Source organism: Corvus kubaryi, unplaced genomic scaffold, assembly GCF_017639235.1.
Source record: "Corvus kubaryi isolate FWS band 111438036 unplaced genomic scaffold, C.kubaryi_AGA036_p1.0 37396, whole genome shotgun sequence".
In the NCBI taxonomy this organism is placed as follows: domain Eukaryota; kingdom Metazoa; phylum Chordata; class Aves; order Passeriformes; family Corvidae; genus Corvus; species Corvus kubaryi.
Window position 1 is genome coordinate 23,202,108 of NW_024581135.1, and position 26,071 is coordinate 23,228,178.

The following is a 26,071-nucleotide window of genomic DNA, read 5'->3' on the forward strand; positions in this document are numbered from 1 at the left end:
ATAGAGAAAACCCCCATCATCTTGGTGTTCTAAGATGAAAATTATTTCAGCTGTGCTTTTTATATTCTCTGTGTGCATGCATGATTTTCATGACGTCTTGCCACTCCTGAATACTGATGAGGTTTCCTTTCTAGCAGCCCTGTGAAGCAGAGAATGCAGCTGTCACCCCCTCCCAACACACACTGGCATTACCAACTATTTCATCCCAGAAGTAAATTCTTTGGAAACAATGAAGAAACTCTTTAAACATCTGTTGGATCACTTGCAAAGTCTTTGATGAAATTGGTGCTGAAGAAGAGAGTTTAGTGGTATAGACATGTAGACGTACCTCTGATAAAATCCAGAAGACAAAGCAATACCTAGAGAAGAGGTAACAGCTAACAGCAAATAGCAAAAAGCACTCAAATAGTTCACATTTCTGCCACCTGCAGGAACAAATGCCCTGGCTTTTCATGTATGGCTGGTTCTGCAGAGGCAATGCACCATGAAACGATGCCTGCAAACAGCAGCTACCTAACAAATTGGCCACACACGATGAGTGGAAATAAAAAGCCAACAAGGCTCATTGAGCATGTGGCTCACTGCAGCCTTTTGATGCCGTTTCAAGCAGAGCACTAATATTAACCCTGGCTTACATCTAACCATATTACTATGCTCCTTTGGATACATTAGTCTTGGAAAGGAGAGGAGAGGAGGAAGGCCGCGCTCTGAGAGGCACCTAGTGATATAAAGCAGAGAGTGGCATCATGTTCACATCATCACCACAGATATGTGGAGTAGCACTCAAATGTGTTGAATGCATTGGACAATCTTCACCCTGCTAAGCCCAGCTTGCAGTTATCTACCATCCAAGAGAGGCACACAGAGCTGTATACAAGGGCTGAGAAAAAGAACAGGCTGCTCTTAGTACCAGTTCAGACTATGGCTTCTTCCCAAATCCCTGAAAGTCAGACTCATATCACACAATCATATTAAATGTCAAGTAACCATGCTGTAAGGCTTGCCTGTGAAAATGGCTGAGACACCATGAAAGCTACTCTCTTTCCTAGTAGTCTAAAAACCTTAAGGGCAGAATGGAATGTTAAAAGACACTTATCACACATAAATCCTGCACAGTATTAGAGATAAACGTCCTACTGGAGCTCAACAGCACACTGGAACTCTGCAGCCTCTCATCCTGTGAGGCACAGGAATGAGCAATCCCAGCATGCCTGGAAATTCAGCAATGACGGTGGGAATGTGTTGTCACCCAGCATCTGCAGCTCATGCTGGGAAAATGAACGTGGGAGGCAGAAAACCCAAAATCGAGATGGCAACTGGTTCCCTGCAAACCAAGCATAACACAGTGAACCATGTCTGAAAAGTACACCTCTGAAGTTAACACACTGACTGCTCCTGCCAAAATAGAGAACATGAACAGATTAAAATCAGGGGTTTGATATGTATTTGTTCATGCTTCATTCTGATATAGAACATCTCAAGTTACAGGGCTCCTATCAGCTCCTCCAAGAGTCTGTTCTTACAGCTAAGGTAAGCTTTCCTCCCCACTTTCATAATTTATAGATGATTAGAATTAACATTTGGTGTAAGGTCTAGGAAAAGGCTCAAAAGTTTTTAAGGCCCAATCTATAAACATTTATATCCATTCAAATGGCACCAGTGATTCTCAGGACTTCACCGAAGTCTCAGGGCTGTTCTACCATGAGCTGTTACAGCCTTATTCCAAGCACAATATACACCTACACAGAACTGCCCAAGCATCTTGCTGTACATGTTCTAGCACCTACAGCTACCATGAAACCTAATTTTCACTATTTTCTAATCCACCTAATGTATGTTGCCTTTAGACAGTGACAGTATTGTAGCAGAGCAGACAGAACAAGACTGGGATTTGTGACATCGGGATCCTCAGAAGAGCCAAGTGTATTTATATGTCAGAAGTGGACACCACGTTTTAGCAGGATGAGCAAAGCAGTCGGAGTCATCTGGGCCACAAACAGTCAGTGGCATGGTTTGCTACAGAAGTTTGACACATAATCTGTGGCTAAATTTTCTCAAAGAAAGTAGGGGTGGTTACATTAGGTCCACTTAAACATTTTAAGCACAGATGCATGAGCTTAGTAAATCAATAGGATATTTTACGTAGCTCGTAGTATCCCCCCCCTTTACATACAAATCCAATGTGCATTAAGAGGTTTCCCAACAGGAGCTTTCATCAGTGGTGTCTGATAGCAATTATCAGCTAGCTGTTGGTGGAAAAGCTAAAAGGCTTCCTAATATGTAAAAAATACCTATTTAACATTGTAGAATTATTTTTAAAATTGCACAATTTTATATTAAGCTTTTAAGAACACTTACTTTGAAGCACACTTTGTCTGTTAGTTACCTGTGCACAAAAAGGTAGTTTCTCCTTGGCATTCAGTAGTCACAACACATTTGATGTTTCGATGCTGTCATTAAACTGCCAATTGAACTGAATTATTATTTAAAAACCTGTGGTTTATCTGCAATAAAAAGAACGTAAATTATCTGCACAACTCTTGCTAACACAACCAATTGTTTCCACTTAACAGCCTCCTCTCAATGTATTCCGAATGATACCAAATAAAGTTTCCTTTTCTTCATGCTTCAAAAGTCAGAAATGTCCTGCTCTTTGGCCTATAAACTGTAAATATCACTAGTATCTGGAAAATGAGCTGAACTTCTCCCATTGAACTTAAACTAAAAATGGGGATTTTCACTTTTCTTTTTAATGTTTTCCAATATATTTCCTCAGCACATATGAAATTTTAATAAAGCATTTTTTCAAGAGGCATTTAACTCCTGAATCAGCCTTCCTCATCTCTGTGTCACATTCCTGTAATTTTTGCTGTAATAGAGACCTATGTAAACTAAAGTCAACTGACAGGAAAAGAGAAAGCTGTTACATTAATTTTCACTGCTATTTTGAGCTTAAGTGTTTCATTAGTGGTTTACATATACTAAAAGCTTCTTATTATATCCTGTTTCTATTAATTCTTGTATCAACATAACTAAAATTTTACAGTCACACAAGCATCTATTTTCATGAATATCTTTGATATGTTGTCTTCTGATTTCACAGAATCAGATGTGTTCTCACAAGTCTCCTCAGTGATTCACTTTCATGTTCCAAATTCATCTTGGAATCACAGAAAAATGGTACTAAAATACCATGTCTTTGAGAGATCTGTATAAAGGGAGCTATTAGATGTGGGAAATCAATCTCCTTTTTCTGTGGTTATTTAGTCTTACCTGTATTTTCACACAGCAAACCTTCACAACAAAACTCTCTCCACTGAGCATCAGGCGAAAAATATCTTTAAGTATTCCTTGACTCTGTATCCTTGCAGAAGGCATGCAATTATATTTTTAACAGAATTTTCAATTAAGATGCAGTCTTGACAGGCAACAGGACTATATTGATTCCATCCACTATTTAACTGGAGAAAACAAAAGTGGGATGACTGTGAAAATCAGTAATTTTAAAATGATATCCCATAATATTTTCCTAACATCTGATTTTGATTCCACAGAAGGAACTCTGCAATTGCCTGCACTGTTGCACATCAGGAAATTGTGGAAACAGCTACAAAAGACTCAATTCACCAAGACTCAAAACGACTGTTCAAGCTGGAACCACAAGTAGTAACTGCTTGACTACTTGCCTTTTTATCTTATTTCAGAGTGTATCACTTCTCCACAAACCTGGAAAAGATGGTAACTCTCCAAAGAGATCATGAATTAATTAATTGCTTGGAACAATGGTGTGCAAATTCCAGATACTCAAACAGTTTTTGGCTCTGCAGTTCACATTCAGGTACTTTGTTACATATGTATGGATTGTTATTCTATATGTTTCAACCAGTATTCTGATTATTTTTTTAAACTAGAACAGAAATCTAACAACCTAGCATTTTTACAATCCTAACTCCCTTTTTACCGATACAAGAATCTGTAGAGATATGAAGTCAATCCTTCAGAAGTTAGGAATCACCAAATCTTTGCTTTCATCCATTTCTCAGCATTTTAGCTTGAGAGCTCACATAATGTGCTATTAGAGAATTTCATCTGTAGCTCCAAAAGCTTTTCTTCTTCCTCATTCTTAATAATCTCCTTAAACAGATTAAAATTATCCTGCAGAAAGAATTCAGGAAACTAGAATTGATTATAACAGCATTACATGTTATTACTGTTGTGGAAAGCTCATGACAACGTCACCTTGTGATCGCGACCTACTGACACTTTTACTTTTTTACTCTGATGGAAAAAAAATCTTTCCCTCATCTTTCTGTCAGCTGGCACTGATACCCTTGGCTAGCACGACAGAATTAGAAGTGCTATATGATCCTGCTCTGCACACGGCCCTCCTCCACCCACTGCTGCACCTCTAGAGTAGCTTTATTTGAACACTAAGTCACTCTCACAAAGCTATAGAAGCCTCTATGGTTCAAATCTGTTTTTTTCCAAGAAAAATATAACCCCCATAAATCCTACTAAACACAATGTAAAGTTAAGCAATGAACAGCACCAAACATTTTTATGGAAAGTAATACAACAGTCCACACACCTTTTGCACTAAAACAGCTGGTAGGTGTAAGCATTTTCTGTGGCTGTTGGTCTGCACAACTAATGCCCCAGGAAAAAGGGATGGCACTTACCGAGTCGATCCCCTTTCCATTCACTGTCACATAAAGCACACTCAGGATTAACAAAAGGTTAACGAAATACTTACCATATTTTGAAACACTTCAAATACATCCAAACTTGGCTAACAGGAACACAGAAAATCTTGATATTCATTTCATTACCATGAACAGGATTGAATTCATCACCTCCAAGTCATTAGTTGTAATGGTACGAAGGGGTGTAACAATTACAATCCTGACAATCCATCCTTCCCTTTTGGTGGGTATCTCCCCATCTCACACCTAGCAGCACTGTATCCTCCACTGCAAGTGATTTCACTTTAAATAAACTCAAACTATTTGCATCTTTTGGAACTCCATTGTTTGAATTGTTTTTGCAACCAAAAAATGCGGAGCAAGAGCCACAAGTAGAGCCACCACTACTGTTTGCAGTAGTAAATGCACAAACAAATAACAATGGATTACTTGAGAGCAGGGCTTTTTGCTTTTTAGCATGTCTCTGAATCTCAGAGATTTTGTGTGCTAGTAAAGGTTGTTTATTTCTAAAGCTTCAGTAGCAAGTACAATCACAGACGAGAGAGTAAGAGTAAAGACCAGCAGAAAAATCCCTCTCAAGCAGTTACATTCAATAGCAGTATTAACAGGTGATGTTTATTCCATTGTTTCAGTAAGATAGGAAGTCTCAGAGTTCATAGGATTTGAAATATCTGGCAGATTATCATGCAACACGACTTAGAAAACCACTTGCCCTCTTTCCTGATACACATGGGCAAATGGCAAAGCCATGGTAAACAGCACCTCCCGGACACTTATTTCCCTAAAAGCAAGGAATTCCAGAGGAAGAGAGCAGAGAGAGCAAAAGCTGGCACAGCCCATGATGCTGTATTAGAGGCTCAATTAGAGTCAATAGGTGGAAGTCAGGATCCCCTGGCCCCTAGGAATGTCAAAGGACAGATAAGAGCAGCGTCAAGATTGGACTACACACACAGAGACAAAATTAACATCAGGGTTACTAGGGTGAGCAGTCATCAGTTCCAAGTTGTGCATGCAGCTGTCACAAGAATGAGTGAAGAGCTTCTGATATTGCCCTGAGTTTGCCTACAGTATTGAGACCTTAAACAAATAAATTAAATTAAAAAACCAAAATTAAATTTTAAAAACCCCAAAATAAAATAAAAACCCGGAAATAATTTAAAGTGTTTGTAATACTTGCTTACTCTAATATTTTAATGAGATTTTATACTGCAGACCATTATTTACTGTAAGCCGATTCTATTTACAAATGCTGCAGAACTGGAGACACGATGCTTATTAATGACTATATTAATTTACTTTTGTGTTGGCACTTTAGATTTAATATATGCATACTTTTCATGTTTGGGTTCTTTCTAAATGAATTTATATCCTCCAAATATTAGTCATAGTAACATCAGCTTTCTCAAATGCAACTGAGCAACTAAATTAAATTTGAAAAGATTGTATCAAAAAAGTCTCTTTATAAGTAAGGTCTGTAAAACTTCAGTTAGTTTTAAACTAATATTAACGTAATATTGTACCATTGCATTAAGTGCATTAAAAAAAATTGTATTTCCTCTGCCAAAATACCTCAAGAGGAAAAATACCTTTATCACTGAATTTACAGGTAAGTCATTAATTTGGAAATTTTTAATAGAGAAATGGCTTTACTTCAAACATCACTTTCCTCTGGAGAAAATGTGGAAAACAAAGACAAATAAATAAATATAATATTTGAATGACAGATTCATCAGAAAATCTGGAGAGTAATAACAATGCCTGTAGGAAGAGAGCATTACCTTTACTGTGAGCAAAGTACAGTGAGATAACAAAGTTCTTAGACCTACAGTTGTTTGCTACACACACAGTGTCCTAAAACGGTCAGATTCCACACCATCTTCCAAAAATATAATAATTAATCTATTCAGATTGCATCCTGAAGATTAAGAAGTTAACCCAGCCATGCACACAGCTGATTTGGTTTCAATCCAATTCCCTTCTCTGAATAAATGTCCTTTTATTACTAATCCCATGATTTGAAGTTGTTTATGAACCTCATGTTAATTTCTCTTTCATTACATGAAAACCTTTAACCGCAAAGGTACCAACAGGGATATCCACATTATTCAGGATATTCCATTCAAAGGGAAACAAAGGACTTAGAAATAAACAGGAGACACGTGCCAGTCTTACAAGGGAACAAAACTATGATTAATGTAACACCAACTTATGCAAATACCATCTTACTTTTGTGCAAGTACTGCTATCAGAAAGAAAGAAAAGAATAGCATGGACTTTTGCACCTATCAGTAATAGTTCAAGAGCAGTTCCCTTATAGCCACAATGTATTTCATTATACAGACTTTCTAAATATATTGGGGGAGTAATTATTTTTACTACCATTTATCATAAAAATGTAACATAAACCATATTTGGAAATACAGACCAGAACGAATTTCTCATAGATTTTAAAAAGATGATTTTTATTAAGCACAAACAGCTTTTAATACATTATCAATACAAATAGGAAAACATCTGTTTAATGAATTTGATATATCAAAGATCTGATGGGCAGGTTGCATACTGGCACAATAAAAATGATTTTTTTAAGTATTTCAAATTAAAATTACAGGGTTACCACAGTCTACACTGCAGGAACTTTCCCTACAGTCTAAAATTACTACATCACCTGGGCATGGGGGAAGCAAAGAACTAGAGTTTCATAATATGGAACTTCTAACACTTTAATTAGCACCACTCAAAGCTTGCATCAGCTGTCTAACTAAGAAGCAGCTGACAGGTCAGGTAAAGCTGTACAGCAAATTTCAGTGCAAAGTTTACAGTTCCTTTTCATAAGATACTTGGAGTCTATGGTTTCATAGCATGTTAAATAATTATGGCTTGATAGATGTGCAGTATTAAGATGCTGAGAACATTTACGTTGAAAAAAAGATGAGATTCGTAACGGCTGTGAAATGCATTTTAATATATTATACCAAATTCTGTAATATGCAAACAACATGCTGGATTATAAACTGAAGTCCTGTTATGAATTCATAGGTCAGTATTAGCTCTCTGGGGTTGTGGCTTCTGGTTGTCTCAGCTGCTGCTTTTTCAGGCTAACTAACTTCATCTTCTCTCTAATGTGTTCTGCTGCAGAAGCCATATCACTTGGGCTCCCAAAGTACTGCTCAGACCTAGAAAAAACCCAAACCACAAGAAATTATCAGTAAAAAAGTAAGTCAGTACATGAATATACCTGTTAATTGCAGCAGAAAACACAAAGCAGGTAAGAAAAATAGCCACTTTTTCCTCTTGTCATTTAAAAGCCACCTTTAAAAGGCTTTGGAGGCTTAAGTGATGAGACTTGACAGCAAATTTTGATGAAATTCTTACCAATACTCAGTGAGCCTTTCATAGCCAAAAGACACTCTCAACAGAAGTTTGAGGGTGGTGAGACACTGGCACAGGCTGCCCAGAGAAGCTGTGGCTGCCCCATCTGTGGAAGTGTACAATGCCAGGCTGGATGGGGCTTTGAGCAATCTGGTCTAGTGGAAGGTGCCCCTCCCCATAGCAGGGGGATTGGAACTGGATGATCTTTAATGTCCCTTCCAACCCAAAACATTCTGTGATTTGAACAGCAGGGCACTATTCTAGAAGTGCAACTGGATACTTCCCAACACTATTTCTTACCTCCTTTCTCTGGCTCTCCCCTAAGTCAGTCTGACAATTTTGCATACTGTGACCATCTATGATACCTGTCTATACACGAATTCTGAGTTTATAAAATTGCCACATTAAAGGACTCTTCACATGTTAAGTCAACCACATGCTGACAAATTATGCCATCTACCTCTCAAACTGAAAAGAACACCTGGCTGTGTAATTCAAATGCAACAAAGAACAGCTGAAATGTTAGGGAAACCAGTCACCAAGTTCTCAGCAAAGGGAGGGTTTGAACAGAATATGTGTTTCGGAAGAACAGGTATTAAATCTAGCTGTAAAGCAGAGAAGCTGTACACTTTGGAAATGGCAGTAGAACAAAGGACTTTCAGACAGGCAAAAGTGGACAGACACAGGAATAGACACATTTGAGAAGTTAACTGGTCAGACTGCATAACTGCACTTAGATTGCAGCATTTCCTGATACAGTGCAGAAGCCATGAACAGGACAGGGAACAGTGACCTGAACTTCCAAAAAGACACTGGAAAAAGTCTGAAGAGGTCAACAGGCTAATGAAAATGCCCCCAAGCATTTATAACATTTTGCATGTTCTTAAATTTCTAAAACTATTTCTAATAATGAGCATGTTTGGTCAACACTTCAAAACCAGAATGCCTAGGATGGTGAGCAGGGGGTCCTGAGACATAGCACAGCAACAATATCATTTTTATGAAGGGGGATATGCGAAACTCTACTGAAATGCCAGAGGGGTCAGAAACAATGTTCAGGATTGAACAGTTGCTACTTTTGCCCGGTCACTAAAATCTGCTATACAGAATTATACAAAAATACTTCAACAAACACTTCTTGATCTGGGTTTGGGTCTTTTTTTGTTTGTTTTGGGGGTTTTTTCCCACAGCTATAAAATCCTCCACTATTTTCAAACACACTTTTGAAATAACAGTAGAAAGCACTACTAATTCAGGCCTGGGTCCACCTTCATGATTAGCACTCCTTACTGAAGGATCTACACTGCAGAAGGAATATGGTATTTTGGAAATAAGATGACAACAAATTTTCATAACCAGCTTCCTGCAACTGTATTTTACAGAGAGACTTAGGTAACCTTAATGCAGTTGCCTGATGCTATCTCACAAGGTTTCAGCCTCTAATTCAAAATACTGATTTCAGACCTTTTTCATTATGCTGTGGCATCCTACCCACCAGAGACTTGTTCCATAGCTTGGCTGTAATGCATGTAGAAGTTAACTACAAGCTCAGCATAACAATAGATGTTATTAAACACAGAGAACTGAGTTTTATTATGGCTGAAATTCCAAATTCGATTTGCTTTTATAGCTCAAGAGAACTACCAATTTAAAATGAGCATGAACACTTCTCAAGGGAAGCACTGTTTTGTTTACTGAATAAATCAAATGTAAATTTATCTTCAGTATACTGGCTTAAGACTTCAAAATAGTCAGAACTGCAAATAAATAAATCAAAATCCCATGATTCTCATCTGGTATATTTTTTTCAGGGAGAAGAGATTGGGAGTGGTCATTCTTCTGTTACTTCTGCATACTGTGCATGCATGAAACTAATAATTATTCAGGGTGAAAAAGTCACTACTTCAAAAAAGCAGTGCACTAATACTCATTAAAAATTCTTTCCCATCTTTTCACAGAAAGCAGGCAGGTCCAATTTCAAACTCTATAAAAACAACAAGCTCACTTATCTATTTCAGCAATATGCCTTCAGGATTCTTCTGCATATGAGACTATTACAAAACTTTACCAAAAGCATTATTGCAAAGGCATTAGAAAAAATGTTCTACATACCCATCAGGATAAACTACAGGCACTGTTAGTCTGTCCAACAGTGATTTCCCAACTGCTTCAATTTCATCAAATTGATCCATTTCATTAAAAGCTTCAGGCTGCTCTGGACATTCCTGCAAAATCTGTTTTAAAAAAGTAAGAAAATACAGAATAAAGTACACAAGGGATAGTATGTAGTTTTTTAAGTGCCATTAACTGGCAGAATGAATGTTCTTTTGGCATTTTCACTGCCACATTTGCATGAGATCAACTGACATATTCATACAACTCGAAAAGAAAATACCAATTAAGGTCCATTAAGAAGATAGTCCAGGGCTACCATCATAGTCTTCCTAGACAATATTCTTGCAACAAATGAAGGAATAGTAACCTACATCATTAAACATAAAAGACAATCACATAAAGTGTAAAAAACCATTGTTACTGAAGAGCCCCTTACAAGATGTTTCAAAACTAAAACCCACATCCGGCACAGAACAGGTAGAACTACAAAAGTCTGAACACAAGGGTTACCAGATGGGATTGTGACCCAATCCTAGTACTCAGTAATGTATTTTCTTCCACTTCTCACTTTTTTCCAATGCAGCGCAGATATTAACAGTCAATTTTCCACACAGACTCATTAATATATGTCTGATAGTGAAAGGAGAATTATGGTTTTTGAACAAGAGCATTGTTTTGTCAGCCTTTAATTTACTTTTCTTTAAACTTAAGACTGCCTAAACCCAGCAATTAACTACTGCAATAAAGAAAGAAAGCTCATAATATGGATTAAGAGATTCTACTCTTTTAAAGTTTATGAACCACTAACATTTAATTTGGTATCAGGTAAATCTCTGGAAGCATATGTTTCTGCTTTTGTGAACTTCCATCAACTCCCACTGCCTGCAAATTCAAAGTATCTTCCACTACTACAAATAAGAAATTAATAAAACCAAGGAGCATATGAATCAACTCTGAATCCCTGCTCTCCTTCAATGACAGAATGAATCTATTTGACAGAATGAATCTATTTTACCATGTGCAAGACTTGGATTTTTTGCGTTTACACGCAATTTTATTGCCAATATTTGAGACACATACCCTAAACTGCTTTTTAAAAACATATCGCTTCACAAAAAACCAGCTGTGGACAAAAAGGCCTTACCCCTCAAGGTCTACATTAAAAGACATTGTCTCAAATTCAAGCATTTGAAAACTCTCAACATTTTCCCCCTTCAGCAAGCTGTTACTGAATAGCAACTATTCCTCATCACATTGCTGTTGACTGCTCGTCCTCCTCTGCAGCTTCTCACATCACCTGACTGGGTGCAGCAGTAAGACATTTAGTTACAGGAGTTTAAAATCCATACCAAGGTAGAGGTGTGTTCAAGAAGAAGTTCAACTCCCCCCAGGTGCAAACTACAAGATGGAACAAGACAGCATGCGTGGAAGGTAAAGTGGCAAGAGCTGCCCTCATTTACAGTTTGTGAGAAGTAAAAAACCAAAATCCATACAGCTTAAAGGGCAATACACCTTTAACTCTCCCAAGAACGTAAATGACCTGACAGCTCTGTAGCAGACCTTGCACGAAGAAGTGTTCCTGACTTTTAAGAATTACAGTCTAAAAGACACAAAGAAATGCTTTATCATCAATATCAGAGTTCCCATTTGAAGAGGGCTGCTCTCCTTTGTGTTAAGCAAGCCCTATACCAACATAGGTATATGAACAATTATTACATTAAGTACTGAAGTTAACAGTCAGAAAAATATACTTCAATTCTTCTGTCTTTTTTTTTTTTTTTTTAAATATTTAGAAAGGGTAAATATACGCACTGGCAACTATTTCTTACATTTTGTTTGCTTAAACTCAGGTTAGAAATTTTTCTTCTTAAAAAACACAACACTCACCTTTTCAGCGGTTGAATGAAATGCAACAGCTGTTTCCAGCCGGTGTACTCTTTCTTCAGAAGTCACTGTAAACTGTTTCCACACTCTGTTCAGTCTGGGAAGTGTGTCCCCTGAGGACCTTGAAGTGCATCGCAAGGACTGGCACAGGACCACGGTTGCCTGCAGTAACTGTCTCCCATAATCGTAAGTGCTCTAAAAATTGGAGGGGATGGGAGAGTAAGCGCACGTAAAAACTCTGTACTTAACTTGCGGGCGAAATAGCATCTTAAAGCTACAGCACGCAAGTTTATGGAAGCTCTACAGTTTAAGTTCACAAAGTACACTGAACTAAGCTGGTCTACTACAAAATGCTGATGAAGTAGGAATAAAATTTTAATGACCGAACAGGGCTTTCACTCTTAAAAAAAATCCAATATCCCCTGCTGTCTAGTGTTCACACTGGCAAAAGAGGAGTGCTTCCCAAAAATTCTGAATAGCTGTTTGGCTCTTACAAGGGATACCTGGTATCCACTGCTGAGACAACTGTCTCACTGACTTCACCGTCACCCAGCATCCAGGTGCACTGAGGCCCATCACTGAATAGCAAATGACCCTCCTGTCATCCTCAACTCTTATTCATCAAAAGAGAAAATCAGTTCCAGTGTTAACAGGTGGAATTAGAAAATATCCCATCTGTTAATTAACAAGTCCAAACGAGACACTCCTAAAAGCAGTAAACGACTGACAAAGCACCTTAAAAAGGCCCAGTTCGTCAAAAGTCATTTTAAAGACTGTTTGAAATATATCTTTCACAAAAGCCAACAAACTTTGGTTGTTTGCACTGCCTGTATGAAGGTTAACTAAGGTAGTAAACTGCAGCATTGCTGCTCTTGATGGAACTGCAACGTCTCATTAGGCCCATTGCCGACTTCAGCAATAAGTTTCTTCATTCAAGCATTGAGGCAAACCAGGAAGACCAGTGACAGCTGTTCAACTAGAAACTCTGTTTGGGAGAGGATGTGAAACTGCACAAACACCATACTGCAAAAAAACCCCAAAAAAACACATTTCACCTGTGCAACATCAACAAATTTTCGATGTTTCTCCAGCAGAACTTTTGTTTCTTGAGCATCATCTCCCAGTCGGATGTGTGTCTTCAGCAGAGCATCCAACAGTTCACTTAACCATTCTACCGCCTTAAAAACAAGCCAAAAGAATAAAAACTAATATATTAAAAAGAAATTAATCCAGGAGGGTGACATTACTTCAGTACTAGCATATACTTTTGATACAGAAAAGAAGTTAAATGAGCTGTCACAAGCTGGTAGATCACGCACGCAATCACCAAATATACTATTCTCAGACATTGCTATATCTTTTATTTTCACTGTACATATTCCCTAAATAAAACTACATTTGAACGTTACAAAAAAAATACTGTAAAACTACCAGCCCCCATAAATTACATACAAAGACCAGAATGATGAAATTCTAGAGGTATTTCCATACCTGAGCAGCATCCTCTTCACATTTAAATAACTGCACCATCTGAAGCATCTTCAGTCGCCGCACATCCACCATATCCTCACACCTTAAACAGCAGCACAGCAAGACTCATCAACCCATGTACAGCAGACACAAAACAATCTGAATTTGACAACGTTTTCAAGTGAGAAACATTAAGACACAAGTGCTCATGAAAAGGTGATCAAAGCTGCTGAGTTTGGCCAAAATACCTCATGCCTCAGAGAACAATAAGGAATTTGCAATAAATAGAACTGAGCACTCCAACTCACCAAAATCAAGATCCTCAAGATTCCTGATATGGCTAAGCTGGAGGCAGTAACACCAGAGATATCTATCTACAAGGTCTTGCAGCAGCATCGCAGGTTCCTTACCCTGCTGCACTGGTAAGCTCTGCCACACAGAGGCTTATGTGGCTAGGACAGACTTTATCCTACTAAAATTCAGATGAAAGTTGGCTTCAACTTGGCATAATTCTGAATTGTATTGTTTGCTGGGGGCAATGTTTTCTTGATGAATACAATGAGGACTGTAAATGGACATTTTTCCATTTTTCTTTTTAGCTTACTAAAGGTGGTAATACCTGAACCCTCATATGATGATGTGCTTCACTGTACTTGTCAGGAAGCATTTCAAAATCGAATTGATATAAAAACTAACCCTGATTATCTTGTTCTCAATTGAACATAGTTTGCAGTTCTTTCTCCAGAATTCCAAAGTAAGTATTGAAAGTTCTTCTCTTTCCACAGAAAGAGCTACGGTAATACATTTAGCAGACTGCTTTCCACTTCAGTTTCAGAGCCTCCTAAGTTGACAGCAAGACTCATGCTCCTGTTCAGTGCAAATGGAATTACTAATGTCAACAGCAGTCAGCCTTATAAGCAAATGCAAAAGACTGTGTGCATGATTTTTTCCAAACTGGTTACAAACATAAGCACTTCCAAAGAACAGTTTGTTAGCATGCTGCATTTTGTTACATGTCCTGCAATGCTTACAGAAAGGAAACTGGCTGCTCTAATAATGCAGGAAAATTGCTTATGGGTTCAAAAGCATAAATAAAGCAGCAAAATGTCCCTAAAAAAACCATTAAAATACATGTGTATGTAAATAACAAGAAACATTCAACAGACGTTAGAAAAAAAATATAATTAGGCCTTGCAAAAAATACTACTACATGCTACTGAGAGATACTTAGTCCTTTTACTTTTTTGTCTTTCATCCAGGCTAAAGAACTTTGTTCAATCATTCACCATCTGAAAGCTGCTCCATACCTTTGTCTGGAAATTTTATTGATGTTTTAGTCCTCTAATTTACTTCCCACAATTCTATAACCCATCTGAGAATAGGGACCAGAATCGTGCAACACAAAACAAAAATGGACTACCAATCTATACAGCGACACAATGACATTCTTCTTTCAGTTTTTTATCCCTTTCCTAACAATTCTTAGCATTCTACTTGCTTTTCCCTGTATGACTGAACACTAAAGCAATTTCTGTAAATTTTGCAACGTTTATCTTTGAGTTCACAGCTGATTCAGAGTCCATTACTGTGTATATGAAGTCTTTCCTTCTCCCATATACACCTCTTTTCTCAGTACAGAATTCCAGCTGCCATTTTATTGCACAGAGACACGTCCTCTGTAGCTTTTTGCAGCTGGCTCCCTAAACACAAGTATTGCTTAAATTAATAGGATTCAGAGGGCATATGTAAAACAGTATTTTCTCTAAGCACTACCAAAACACATGGTTTCTTGCATTAAGCTCCCTAAGAAAACTATTTATGAATAGTAGAATTAATTTGTAAAATGGGCAATTTGATGCTCACTAGACCTTGCTGTTGCCTAGAGGCACTCTTTTGCTCAGCCAATGCCCTTGAACTTCAGGTCCTTTCTACAGACAGTATTACATTGTCTCAGGGTTTCCAGCAGTAATACTGGCAACAGCATCTAATTCTTTCACACTGATGAGTAGAAAAAAAAAAGGAGTACCACAGAATATCCAACACTACTACATATTTAATTAAAAATAACCAAATTTTGGAGGAAGATGATGATGGCAAAATCCATCCTTCTTATAAATTCAACTCTCTCCAACATTTTTCTCAACTGCAACTTCATCCCCCACACTCCCTAATTTTCCAGAACTCACAAACCCCCACACTTTGAAAACTGAAATCCATGCCTCCATTTTGTACCCTGAACCCTCCAACACCATCTTGTTAGTCTTCCTATCTTCAGGAATGAAAATACCATACTCAAAGGCTAGAGCTTGTGATAAAGAGGATAAGTAAGTGTTAATAGGTGATTTTGCACCCGTCACCACTACTGTAGTCATATTATACTTCCATCTGAAACTGCTAATATAAAAGATGCCTCTTGCATATTTTCGTAACTCCATATAAAAGAAATGTGTAATTTTTGAGCATTAACAAGCACAGGAAAGCATTCAAACACTCCATCCAGTACCAAAATATAAATATAAAAGGTGCCTGTTTTTAGGAACATGCTACAACAGATTAGCCAGGGAAGCTTCTATCCCATTCAAATATACTACTAATATAAATTAGAGTTTGATTACATCCCTTAACTGAACATAAAACAAAATGGGCTCTTTAAAACAAATTAAATTGTATATAAAGTGACTTGTTAACACACAAAAATCTTAATGACTAGAATTGTTGTTCTTACCTTTGTTTTCTAAGCTGCATATCTTCCATTACTCCTTGGATATGGTCCACATTTTCTTTATTTTCAATGGTCACATCTTTCCCATAGGCCCATGATGCCTGGTTAGATATCTGATCAAGAAGACTTTGACCTTTCTCACGCAAGCCTTGCAAGCCTAAGTCTAATAAGAGAAAGGAAAAAAAAAAGGTCAATGGTTACTCATAAATTTGGTGGTTTTCCTCCATGGAGAGAGATAAAATGCAACAGAATCATACACGGATGAAGACTGGAACGTGCAAAATGAAAAGGACATTGCTGTGTCTTTCACTGCCCTTTCCAACTCAAGTTTGAGTGAGCATTTGTCTATATTAACAAAGAACTAAGGCTTTGATATTTTATGACCTAGCAGATAACAAGAAAGGTAATCAAAGTTGACAGCAAGTCAGTTTTTCAGTATATACATAGCTAATTAATGTCTTTCATCCACACAGTTACACCATTCCTAAAATGTGTAGCACTGCTAAGCAGTTGTAGGCTAAGTGTTCTTCCATTGCTGCCAGAAGTTACTGCTTTATAATACACCTGATATGGCTGATACAATTTTCTACACTGAAATTTGCCAACCTTTGGGATCTGCTCTTACATCTTTTATTTGGCAGCTCTACTATCTGTTTTCCTGAAGGAGTATCTCATTTATGCATCAAACTGTTATATTCCAATCATAACTACTTCTACCACAAATTATTTTTCTTTGCAGCTCTCTCTTCCACAACTTAATGAAAAAGCTGATCACTGTAGATCACTTCCAAATGAAATAATTAATTCCTTATGCTTGACAGTGTAACAACCTTCAACGTGCCATTTATTAACACATGCATTCAAAGCTACTGCAAAACACTCAGTACAAGCATTCTAAAACTGAGTGGATAAAAACTTAATCATCAAGGGGTCAGTTCTAGAGACAAAAAGATCATCTAAACACTATTATTCCAAGACACTAAAGAAAATTAATAGGGGAAAGAAGTTTGTTTACAAATGAAATGCATGATAATGTCATATAACAAATATACACATTAGATGCAAAAAATTTAAAAGAAAACAGTTCCAGATCATTTCCCCAAACAGAATTACTACACAGTACATGGCATAAGCCAGTCCAAAGTAGCTCAGTGGAGCATTACATAGTGAGGAATCAGAAGTGACAGTGTTTTTTCCCCTGCTTTTTTGGTGATTTTTTAGAAGGGATTACTGTTTGTTCCCCCTGTAATGCATTCATTAGAATGTGTGTGTCTCAAATGCAGAGATATCTTGCTTACCAACACTTTTCAATTTCTCTTCCAGTAGTTTTAATGTTTGTTGAATTGATGCTCCATCTGCTGGTGCTACATCCACACACAACATTCCTAGTAAACCATCCAATTGCTGAGACAACTAAAATGTAAGAACAATATAAATGCTGATATTTAAAAAGAAGTTTGAGCTTCAGATGGTTGGGTCTACAATATTCTAAATGTCTGGAAATTCGTCATTTTCAAATTTTTTCTTGCAGCTATAGGAAATGAAAGTCAAGATGAAAGATAAACGACCCATCTGCCTTGTAGAATTCCAAGAGCATACATCCCTAGATGGTGGGAGAGTAGGAAGCCAAGATTCTACTTGTTTTTTAAGGAGAGTATAGGAAAGGAATATGCCAATTCAAAAAAAGAAACTATGAAAAGTACAGCAAATTCCAGTTCAATTAATGCATATGCCTCTAAATAAAAAGAAAAAAGAGGGGCGAAAAATTAACTATTCAACTAGTAACCTTTTTATTTCAAACACTACTGAAATGTAAGACATATCACACAGTATTTCCCTCCTAAAAAAGGGGGAACCAATTTTCTCAGTGTTCCAATTACAGTAAGTTATGACTTACAGCATTTTCCAAGTGACATTATATTTCCCTTTACCTCCCTGGACACTTTTCCAATTTATTCAACATTTACAATACTAAGACACTAATTTATTGACAGACAAGCCTGTGAAAAATTAAAAAGAAACACTTACATCCTGGGCAACACTGTGGAATTCAAGTGCTGCTTGTAACAGGTTCTGCCTGAATTCCAGCTGACTGGCCTGCCTGTAACACACATCACTCAGCTGTTGCTGCAATGCTTTCAATTCCACAAGGTCTTCCTCATCCCCTGCATTTAGAAGAGCTGCTATCTGCTGATTAAGCTCAACATAAACAGCAAACCACTCCTAGAAACACAAGAAGATGAAGAATTAAAAATGCCAAATATAATTTTATTTCTCTTAAATGTCATACATGCAACTGCAGGCTAATAAATAATCAGACTGAAAAAGGAGGTTATTACAGATTGCACTATGACATGTCACAGAGAAAGAAAAAATATTCCTGATTTCAAATCAACTCTCAATAAAGTGCTTAGTACATGTTAATATATGTGTTGTAGTACAAAAAAATTACTGTAGAAAGATGAGAAAAGTACAAGGCATGGCTCCTAGTCCCAGCACAGACTTCCACCAAAAGAGGAATTCCACCATTTTTAAACAAATTTCTAGTGCTTAAATGGCTGTAGTGGTCTACTGAAATAAAAGACCTTTTGCCAAGTGATCAGCTATTATAAAAAGGTGTTCACAGGACTATCCAGGTGTTACTTTCAGTGACATGATTGAAACTAGCAATAATTTCCTTAAAATATTTAGAAAAAATACTGCTGTTGACAAAGTGGAAGTAATCTCTATCTTCTGAATAAAAGAGTGTCCATGCTCAGAAACTTCAAAATTATCCTTGTTTCTTATTTAAGGAAAGCTTTATACTATTCAAGTCAAAATGTGTAGATTTGGTTTTCAGATGGCTTGATTACTGAACACATACATAAGAGTTAGTTGTCTTGTCCTGGTGGTGTATTTGCAGAGGAAAATAGTTCAAATATTTAACAATTTGGGGAGATTTAAAAACAGCTTGATACATCCAGATCACATTCACATCCTGCATGTCTGAGATGCCTGTAAAGCAAAATGTGTTTGCTCAACAGCTCTAATTTTGACCTTGAAGTGTCCTCTGCATTTCTATGGAATAGCACCATCTATTGGCCTACAATATTTGATTTAATTTGTATTCTTGTCTCGCTCCGATTGGGATGTTTAGAATTTTGTACATTATGTCTTTGGCTTTTGCATCATTTATTTACAAATCATGCAAACCGGAGTATAAATATCCATATTCTGATTTTTTTTTTCTTTTTACCCAAAGCTGCCTCTACCATCTGCTCACAGAAAAAAAAGAGAGTATGAAAAGAGCAAGAAGGGGAAAAAAGAGAAAGTAATGAAAAAGTTAAATTAGCAATCAGTCAAACATTTAAGAGCAGAATAAACCTCTCATCTGTCCCAAAAGGGGTAACTATGATGACATAATGTGAAAACATCTTCCACTGTGACACATGTACTAAAGATACAGAGATTCAGCACAATCAGTTCACAGAAATAACTCTTCGACACTGAACATACAAATCCAGCTGAGTGTGACAAATCAACTATAATATGAGAAGTCAAAAAAATTTTAGATTAATAATGTTTAAGGGTTTGGTTGGTGTTTTTATTTTTAGCATTAGAGTAAGTAAAAGTTGTAGTAATTTATTTTGATCACGCTATCGGTAAAATTAAGACACCAGCAAACCAGGTATAAAAAGTGTGTTTCTGACCTTTTCCATGGGAGAACTTAGGGACAGCCGTATGTAACAGCTCAAACCCATGGAGAAAAGCCCTGCTCAAAAACAACAGTTCTAGTGTATTCCTTGTGAATAAAACTATCAGAAAATGAAACCCCTCCAAAAAACCCAACCAACCCTCTCCCCACAAAAACCCAAACAAAAACGTATCCTATGGAAATTAGTTTTTCACTTCAGAGTAAATTGAAGTAAAAAAGTATCTTCAAAACAAATTAAACATTTTTGCAAGTCTCTTCAAAATACTATAATCAACATAAACAGAAGGTGATGAAAGAGAGCAAGCATATGAACTGTCAATTCAATTATTAGGAGAGAAAAAAGAGGAAAACAATGAAAGAGGAACCATACACTAAAAATCAAAGAAAAACGTAAAGCACATTTTTCTAGTGCTGTTGCCATAAAATGGTTTTAATCTCTAATCAGGCATCTAAGGTAGGGCAGCAGTCTTCCAATTACTTCCTTTTGGTATAAAATAGTCAGAAAAAATGTATTTTATTTCTGTAGACTCCTGCCAGCACCTGAGAACCAAGCTGTGTTCCATGCTGCCAGTGCTTTAGCACACTGTAAGGCAGCCTGAAAACTTCAGTGGGAATTCAATGACTGCATTTAGTCCCAGCTAAATCACAGTTCTCTGTTATAGATATCCAAGTGAAAACAAAGTATGTTCAGTCTTGTTTTCTCTTTTCAGTTTGAAATACCGATATAACTAAAAGACACTCAAATTTATTTTTGTCAATGAAGTAGGTAGTCTAGGGTGTTTGTGGGTTTCTTTTTTTTCCTTCCAATTAGGACTTCAACTGCAAGATGTTTTACACTTCAGAAGGTACTGGCTTCCACACTGCGTGAAGAGCTTGAAGCAACAAGAGAGGAGATGGGATTTACTTAACCAAACACAGACATCTACACTGCTGCATCTAGCAAGGAAACCACTGTTGTCTAGGGTGCTGTGTTTCTCAGACTAAAGGTTTGGGGGTTTTTTTCCCCCCTAAATTGCATCTGAAAAACTATAACCCAGTGACTACTTGTGTTGCCATGACTGTAAAGGGAACTTAGGAAAAGTGGACAGAATTGCCAGCGTCTACATCAAGGAAAGTCAGAAAAGGTGAACAGCACTGTGAGCAAAACTCCCTTTGGGAGCACTAAATATTCATAACCTAATTATAGTTAATCATCTGATGGAAAGACAAAATTCTACTGAAGCTTAGGAAGTATTCAAAATTAGAAGCAAAGGCATCAAGTTAGTGTAGTTACAAAACAGCATCCTCATGATTTCATTATGAACATAAAATGTATCTAAACTCTTGATCAATGAAAGTCTTAAGCCAGTTTCAGCTACTTCTAAGTGTAGTCTAATAAAGAAAAATATTAAATTAGTCACCTGAGAAGTGCAGGACTTCTCAGACATTTTGGGAGGGAAGAAAAAGTAAATTTATTCCTTCTACTCAACATGAAAATTTAAGAACTGCTGTAACATACTAAACCCAAGAAATACCACAAATAGAAATCAGTATTTTTCTACAATGGAAAAAAAAATTAATAACATGCAAATACAATGACTATATTAGTCCTGTAACTGCTTGGGCAATTTCCTCTGTAACCCATAACATCATTCAATATGCAAAATTCCTAGATACTCATAACCAAAATACATTGCTCATAACTGCATGTATTTAGAATTCTTTTGATACTTGAAAAGAGTAAGGGAAATCTCACACTGTGCTGACTCTCAATCTCTTCATGTTTCTGTTGCAAAGCTTGCGAAGCTCTAATGGAATCTCCTATTCCCCACTGGGTTCTTAGCTGTTCTGATCCAGGACCTTCAAGCCAGTTGACTACCTGTCAGTAAGATAAAGATGATTTAAAAAAAGTAGCAAATCAATTATACAAAAACTAGTATACACAGAATTTTGTAACACAAGCAGAAATAAAAATAAGCATATGTTTTTTAAAAAAACAGATCTTTTTCAGCTCTGTAGAAGTCTTCTTGTTGAATCCATTCAACCCTTCAAAGTTTTAAGTAGAAAATACTTTTCATTAACCTTAGCCTGTCAGCTCCATGAAAACAGGTCTCAGCTACAACAAGATTTTTCATATAGACACTTGTCGTTTCATATCCCTTGTCAATAAAAGAGCTCAAAACACAATGATAATGGACCTCTTGTGTTCAAACGAGAAATTTTTTTTGCCCAAGTGATTATGATGCACAGCTGTATTCAACCTCACACCTGAGAGCTTTCTCCTTTTTTTGCTGAATATATTAACACTCACGTACAGGATACATACTTATTTCAAATTTCAACTTACACACCAACTTGGTCTATTCAAATAACAAACCTGTTACAGAGTTTTTGTGGCCACATCTCATGGAATTTGTCTTTGCAGGGTCACAGCAATACAACTTTGGACTATAGTATTTTATTTCTTCTATTATTATTATTTTGAAACTATTTTTTTTAATGTAAAGCAAAGCAGAATATCTCAAATTTTGGTTTCCTTACACAAATTTGAATTATTAGATGGTATCTATGGAAAAATTTCCTGATAAATTTTTAAATATCTGGAAGACAGAGATAGCTGCGATGAAACCAAGTGCAAAAGTCACTTACTGCTGGAGTCCTGAAGTAAGGAAATGCAGGAATACCTCCAGATTCTGAACTTAATAAAAAAGCATAGGAAGCCAGCTTCCTCTCTTTCATGTGACTTTTGTTTAAACACTGATCACAAAACAGCTTCACACAGATTTTCAGAAAACATAATGCAATACACAATGTAGCCCCATAACCATGAAGACAAATGAAACAGGGACTAATTGGACCATTTTCCTAGTGCTGCTAGACTGCACTGCAACAGTAATCAAGAATAATTATTACTAGAGAAGGCTATTCAATTCACTCCATCTTTGAGTCATTATGTCTCTGCCTTCCCACTGCCCTTTTTTGCCCCATGGGAAGCATTGTTTCAAAGCATGTATTTGTTGCTCCAAAAGCATCCTGAGTCTTCCTTGCTTTTATAATTTCTAGGACAATTTAAGACCCTACAGTTGCAGGTCCTTTTTGTTTAAAGAGAAACTTCCTGTTGTGCGCAGCACCTCTGCACAGCTGTTACAGGTTAAATATGGAATTGACCTAGAAGTGAAGGGACCCGGATGTCCCCCTCTAAGGTCAGAGTGGCCTGGAAAACTTACACATGGAAATGACAGTTCTCATGCAAGTCTGAAACAGAGTACAAGGCTACTGCTTAGCAGTTGCCCCCTCTGGGGCAACTTCATAAAACTGATTAGTTTGGTAAAAGAGCAAAACACATTTTTCCTGTGTACTGAAACTCAGTTCACTTGCCAGGTAACATCTGTAGTGCACACAGAGCAAACAAGTAACTATTTCTACTACAAATATTGCAAAATGAGGCTGAGTAATGGTAAACAATTCTATTTAAATGCATTAACAATGTCAGTTTGCCAAAGTGAAATATAAATCACATCTTGTTCAACCACTAAAACTTTAACACGGGAAAAAGAATCTCACCAGATTATACCCACAGCTGTGCTGATATGTTCTGTACAGGATTATATTAATCTCTCATGTATGTTTAATATTCCCAGCTCAATATACCAATAGATCACATTTGCTTTTTAGATTTTTTGCAGTAATTGAATTATTATAGAAATTAATATTATCTCCTCAGTAGATTTCTATTTTCACTGCTAGACATCACAAAATTGATTAGTTTTTATTTTTACCCACATCTACAACGCTGCAAAGTGCAAGTACTTGACTTGCATTCCGCATGCATTAGAAATGCCAATGTTGTAAGGTTAAAAGTAATTATCTATTCCATTTTCTGCATATTCAAACTATACAGAATCTTAAAACTATACAAATCTCATTTCAAGTGATAAACACAAGAAGAATAAATTAATTCCATTTCCTTGATTTTCTCTACTGAGACTCTGCTGAGAAAATGTTGAAAGTACTAACTACATGCCTGCTTCCAAAGGACCAAACCAATTCATCATGACCTTTAACATGCAATTGATTAGGAAGTTTATACTCATTCTTGTCAGGGTATCCTTGAAATACAGAGTTTAAGCACTTTAGCTCAGGTTAAGCCCTCAAGCATCACACAAATATAGGAATAAATAATGGCTTATCTTCAGTAATGGGAACTTTAAATGACATGGGCAGGGGAAGGTTTTCCACTCTCAAGCAAAGCTGACTCTCAGACAAAGGTGTCTCACTTGTGAATGTTCCTCTCTCTGCCAGCAGGGCAGGCATTTGCGCCTCCAACCACGCAGCCATGCACTGCGGCAGTGCGCAGCACAGGGACAGCCCCAGGGCAAGAGAGCACATTTAGAACAACCTCCACACATCAGAATAGCCTTTGGAAAGTCACTGTGGCAGCCACAATGTGAAGCACTGAGTAAAACTAGCATGCTGACATTTGTGGAGTGATGGGAGGCGTGACGGTCTCCCCCCCCCGAGTTTTAGTTTGCAGAAAGCACAGGCTGGGGCTGGACCTCAAAGCTCTGCCTCGGAGCATTCAAGAACAACTCCGAGCTTACCTGCATTACCTTCTGCTGAATCTCCTCTAGCTGTGTGCGCTTGCTTCGCTGCCTACAAACTTCCTGGTAGCGGGTGTACTGCTCTCTGAGGGAGTCCAACAGCTTCATGACCTGTGGCTGAGCCAGCAGCTCATCATCCATGGGAGACCAGGAGACCCCTCCATCGGATCCATTGAATCGACGCTGTTGTAACTCCGAGAGTAACTCATGACCTTTAAGAATACATATAATGATGCAGTTGATCTAGATTCAAAGACTAAAACCACAAGAATTAGTAGTAAGATTGTCTGCTTTTAAACCATCAATGGTGCATTTTTGCAGCTAGTGATCTTTCATGCATTGGACACATTTAATGATACAATTTCATGCAGAGCTCTGGTCACAGTTTGTGGGGCTGGATCAGTCATAAAAGAGAAGAAAAGAAATGTGGTATATTTCAGATATATAGAAGAGATACTGTGACTAACATTCAAATTGACAATAGCATTTATTAATGTAAAGAAAATGGAAAAGCACAATCCTGAGTCTTAAAAAACTCTGAAATATTCTGATTTAGTTCAAAATGGTAAGTAGCATCCTAAGTATTTCTCTCAAGCAATTCATGTTCTTATATTGAATGGATGCTCTGGAGGCACTAAAAACCTGACTATATAATTCCTCAGCTGTCTTTCAGGATTTTTATAGCAAGTACAACACTTTCATAGGGAGTGTGAAGCTGAATACTATTTTTTTCAGTATTTTGTTCTCACATGTCTTGCCTTTTTTTTCGTGCTCTTACGCATCATATCAGAGTACAGACTCTCTAGAGTGCAGTGACTTTCATATTCACAAAAATAGTATGTTTTGACTATTTAAGCTTCTGCTTAAACTGTTTGAAAAATGTTATTTGTTGTGTTAAAGTTCTTGGGATGTAAACACCATACTACAAGTAAACCCAGATCATCAACTTGTTCCTCAAAAGTTCATTGAAAAAGTTAAAATAGTGTTGGGTCATTAAAGAGATGTGGGCATGAAAGTGAAAATGTGCCAGCTGGAAATCATCAGTTCTGCAGGTCTTAAAATGGTAACATGGCAGTTCACTGAAAGAATAAAGAAAACTACTACTTAAGTAATGGTAATACCTCAAGAAAAATGCAGAAACAGAAGACTAAGTTCAACTGGTATTATTGAGACATTCAAAATGTCAAGGGCTTTGGAGATTGCAGCAAACAAGTTTAAATTACTCAGTATATATTACTGTGAAATGAAAATGTCTTAAGAATTCAAACACATTTTGCCGTACTATAGAACAAACACCTTGGATTTCATCTTTTGTAACCCTAAACAGATATGCACAGATAGCTGCAGAGCAAACAGGCTTAAAGACTTTTACCAGCTTGTTCTACTGGGGTAATTTTGAAATTTTACTGTACTGTTTCAGCAGCAAAGGATTACCACTTTTCCATGTAAAAACATCTTTTTGAACTAAGTTCTTATCAAATTCTAAGAACTATATATATGGATTTGAAGCTTGCGAAAAGAACAGTACTTG

General features: G+C 37.0%; 1 protein-coding gene across 7 annotated transcripts in view; it reads right to left on the bottom strand.

The window, feature by feature from the left end:
- Window positions 1-7,144: 7,144 nt before the first annotated feature.
- Window positions 7,145-26,071, bottom strand: part of SESTD1 (SEC14 and spectrin domain containing 1) — a 51,653-nt gene continuing 32,726 nt past the window's right edge. For 6 of the 7 annotated variants that reach the window (XM_042040745.1, XM_042040749.1, XM_042040744.1 and 3 more), the window contains 10 exons: window positions 24,541-24,752; window positions 21,696-21,818; window positions 18,295-18,489; window positions 17,565-17,679; window positions 16,270-16,429; window positions 13,566-13,647; window positions 13,130-13,252; window positions 12,078-12,269; window positions 10,188-10,309; window positions 7,145-7,879 (listed from right to left, as the gene is read on the bottom strand). In XM_042040745.1, the coding sequence (XP_041896679.1) occupies window positions 7,750-7,879; window positions 10,188-10,309; window positions 12,078-12,269; window positions 13,130-13,252; window positions 13,566-13,647; window positions 16,270-16,429; window positions 17,565-17,679; window positions 18,295-18,489; window positions 21,696-21,818; window positions 24,541-24,752 (1,454 nt within the window). In that variant the 3' untranslated portion in view covers window positions 7,145-7,749. The remainder of the gene's footprint in view (window positions 7,880-10,187; window positions 10,310-12,077; window positions 12,270-13,129; window positions 13,253-13,565; window positions 13,648-16,269; window positions 16,430-17,564; window positions 17,680-18,294; window positions 18,490-21,695; window positions 21,819-24,540; window positions 24,753-26,071) is intronic. The other variant, XM_042040751.1, reaches the window with a different exon arrangement.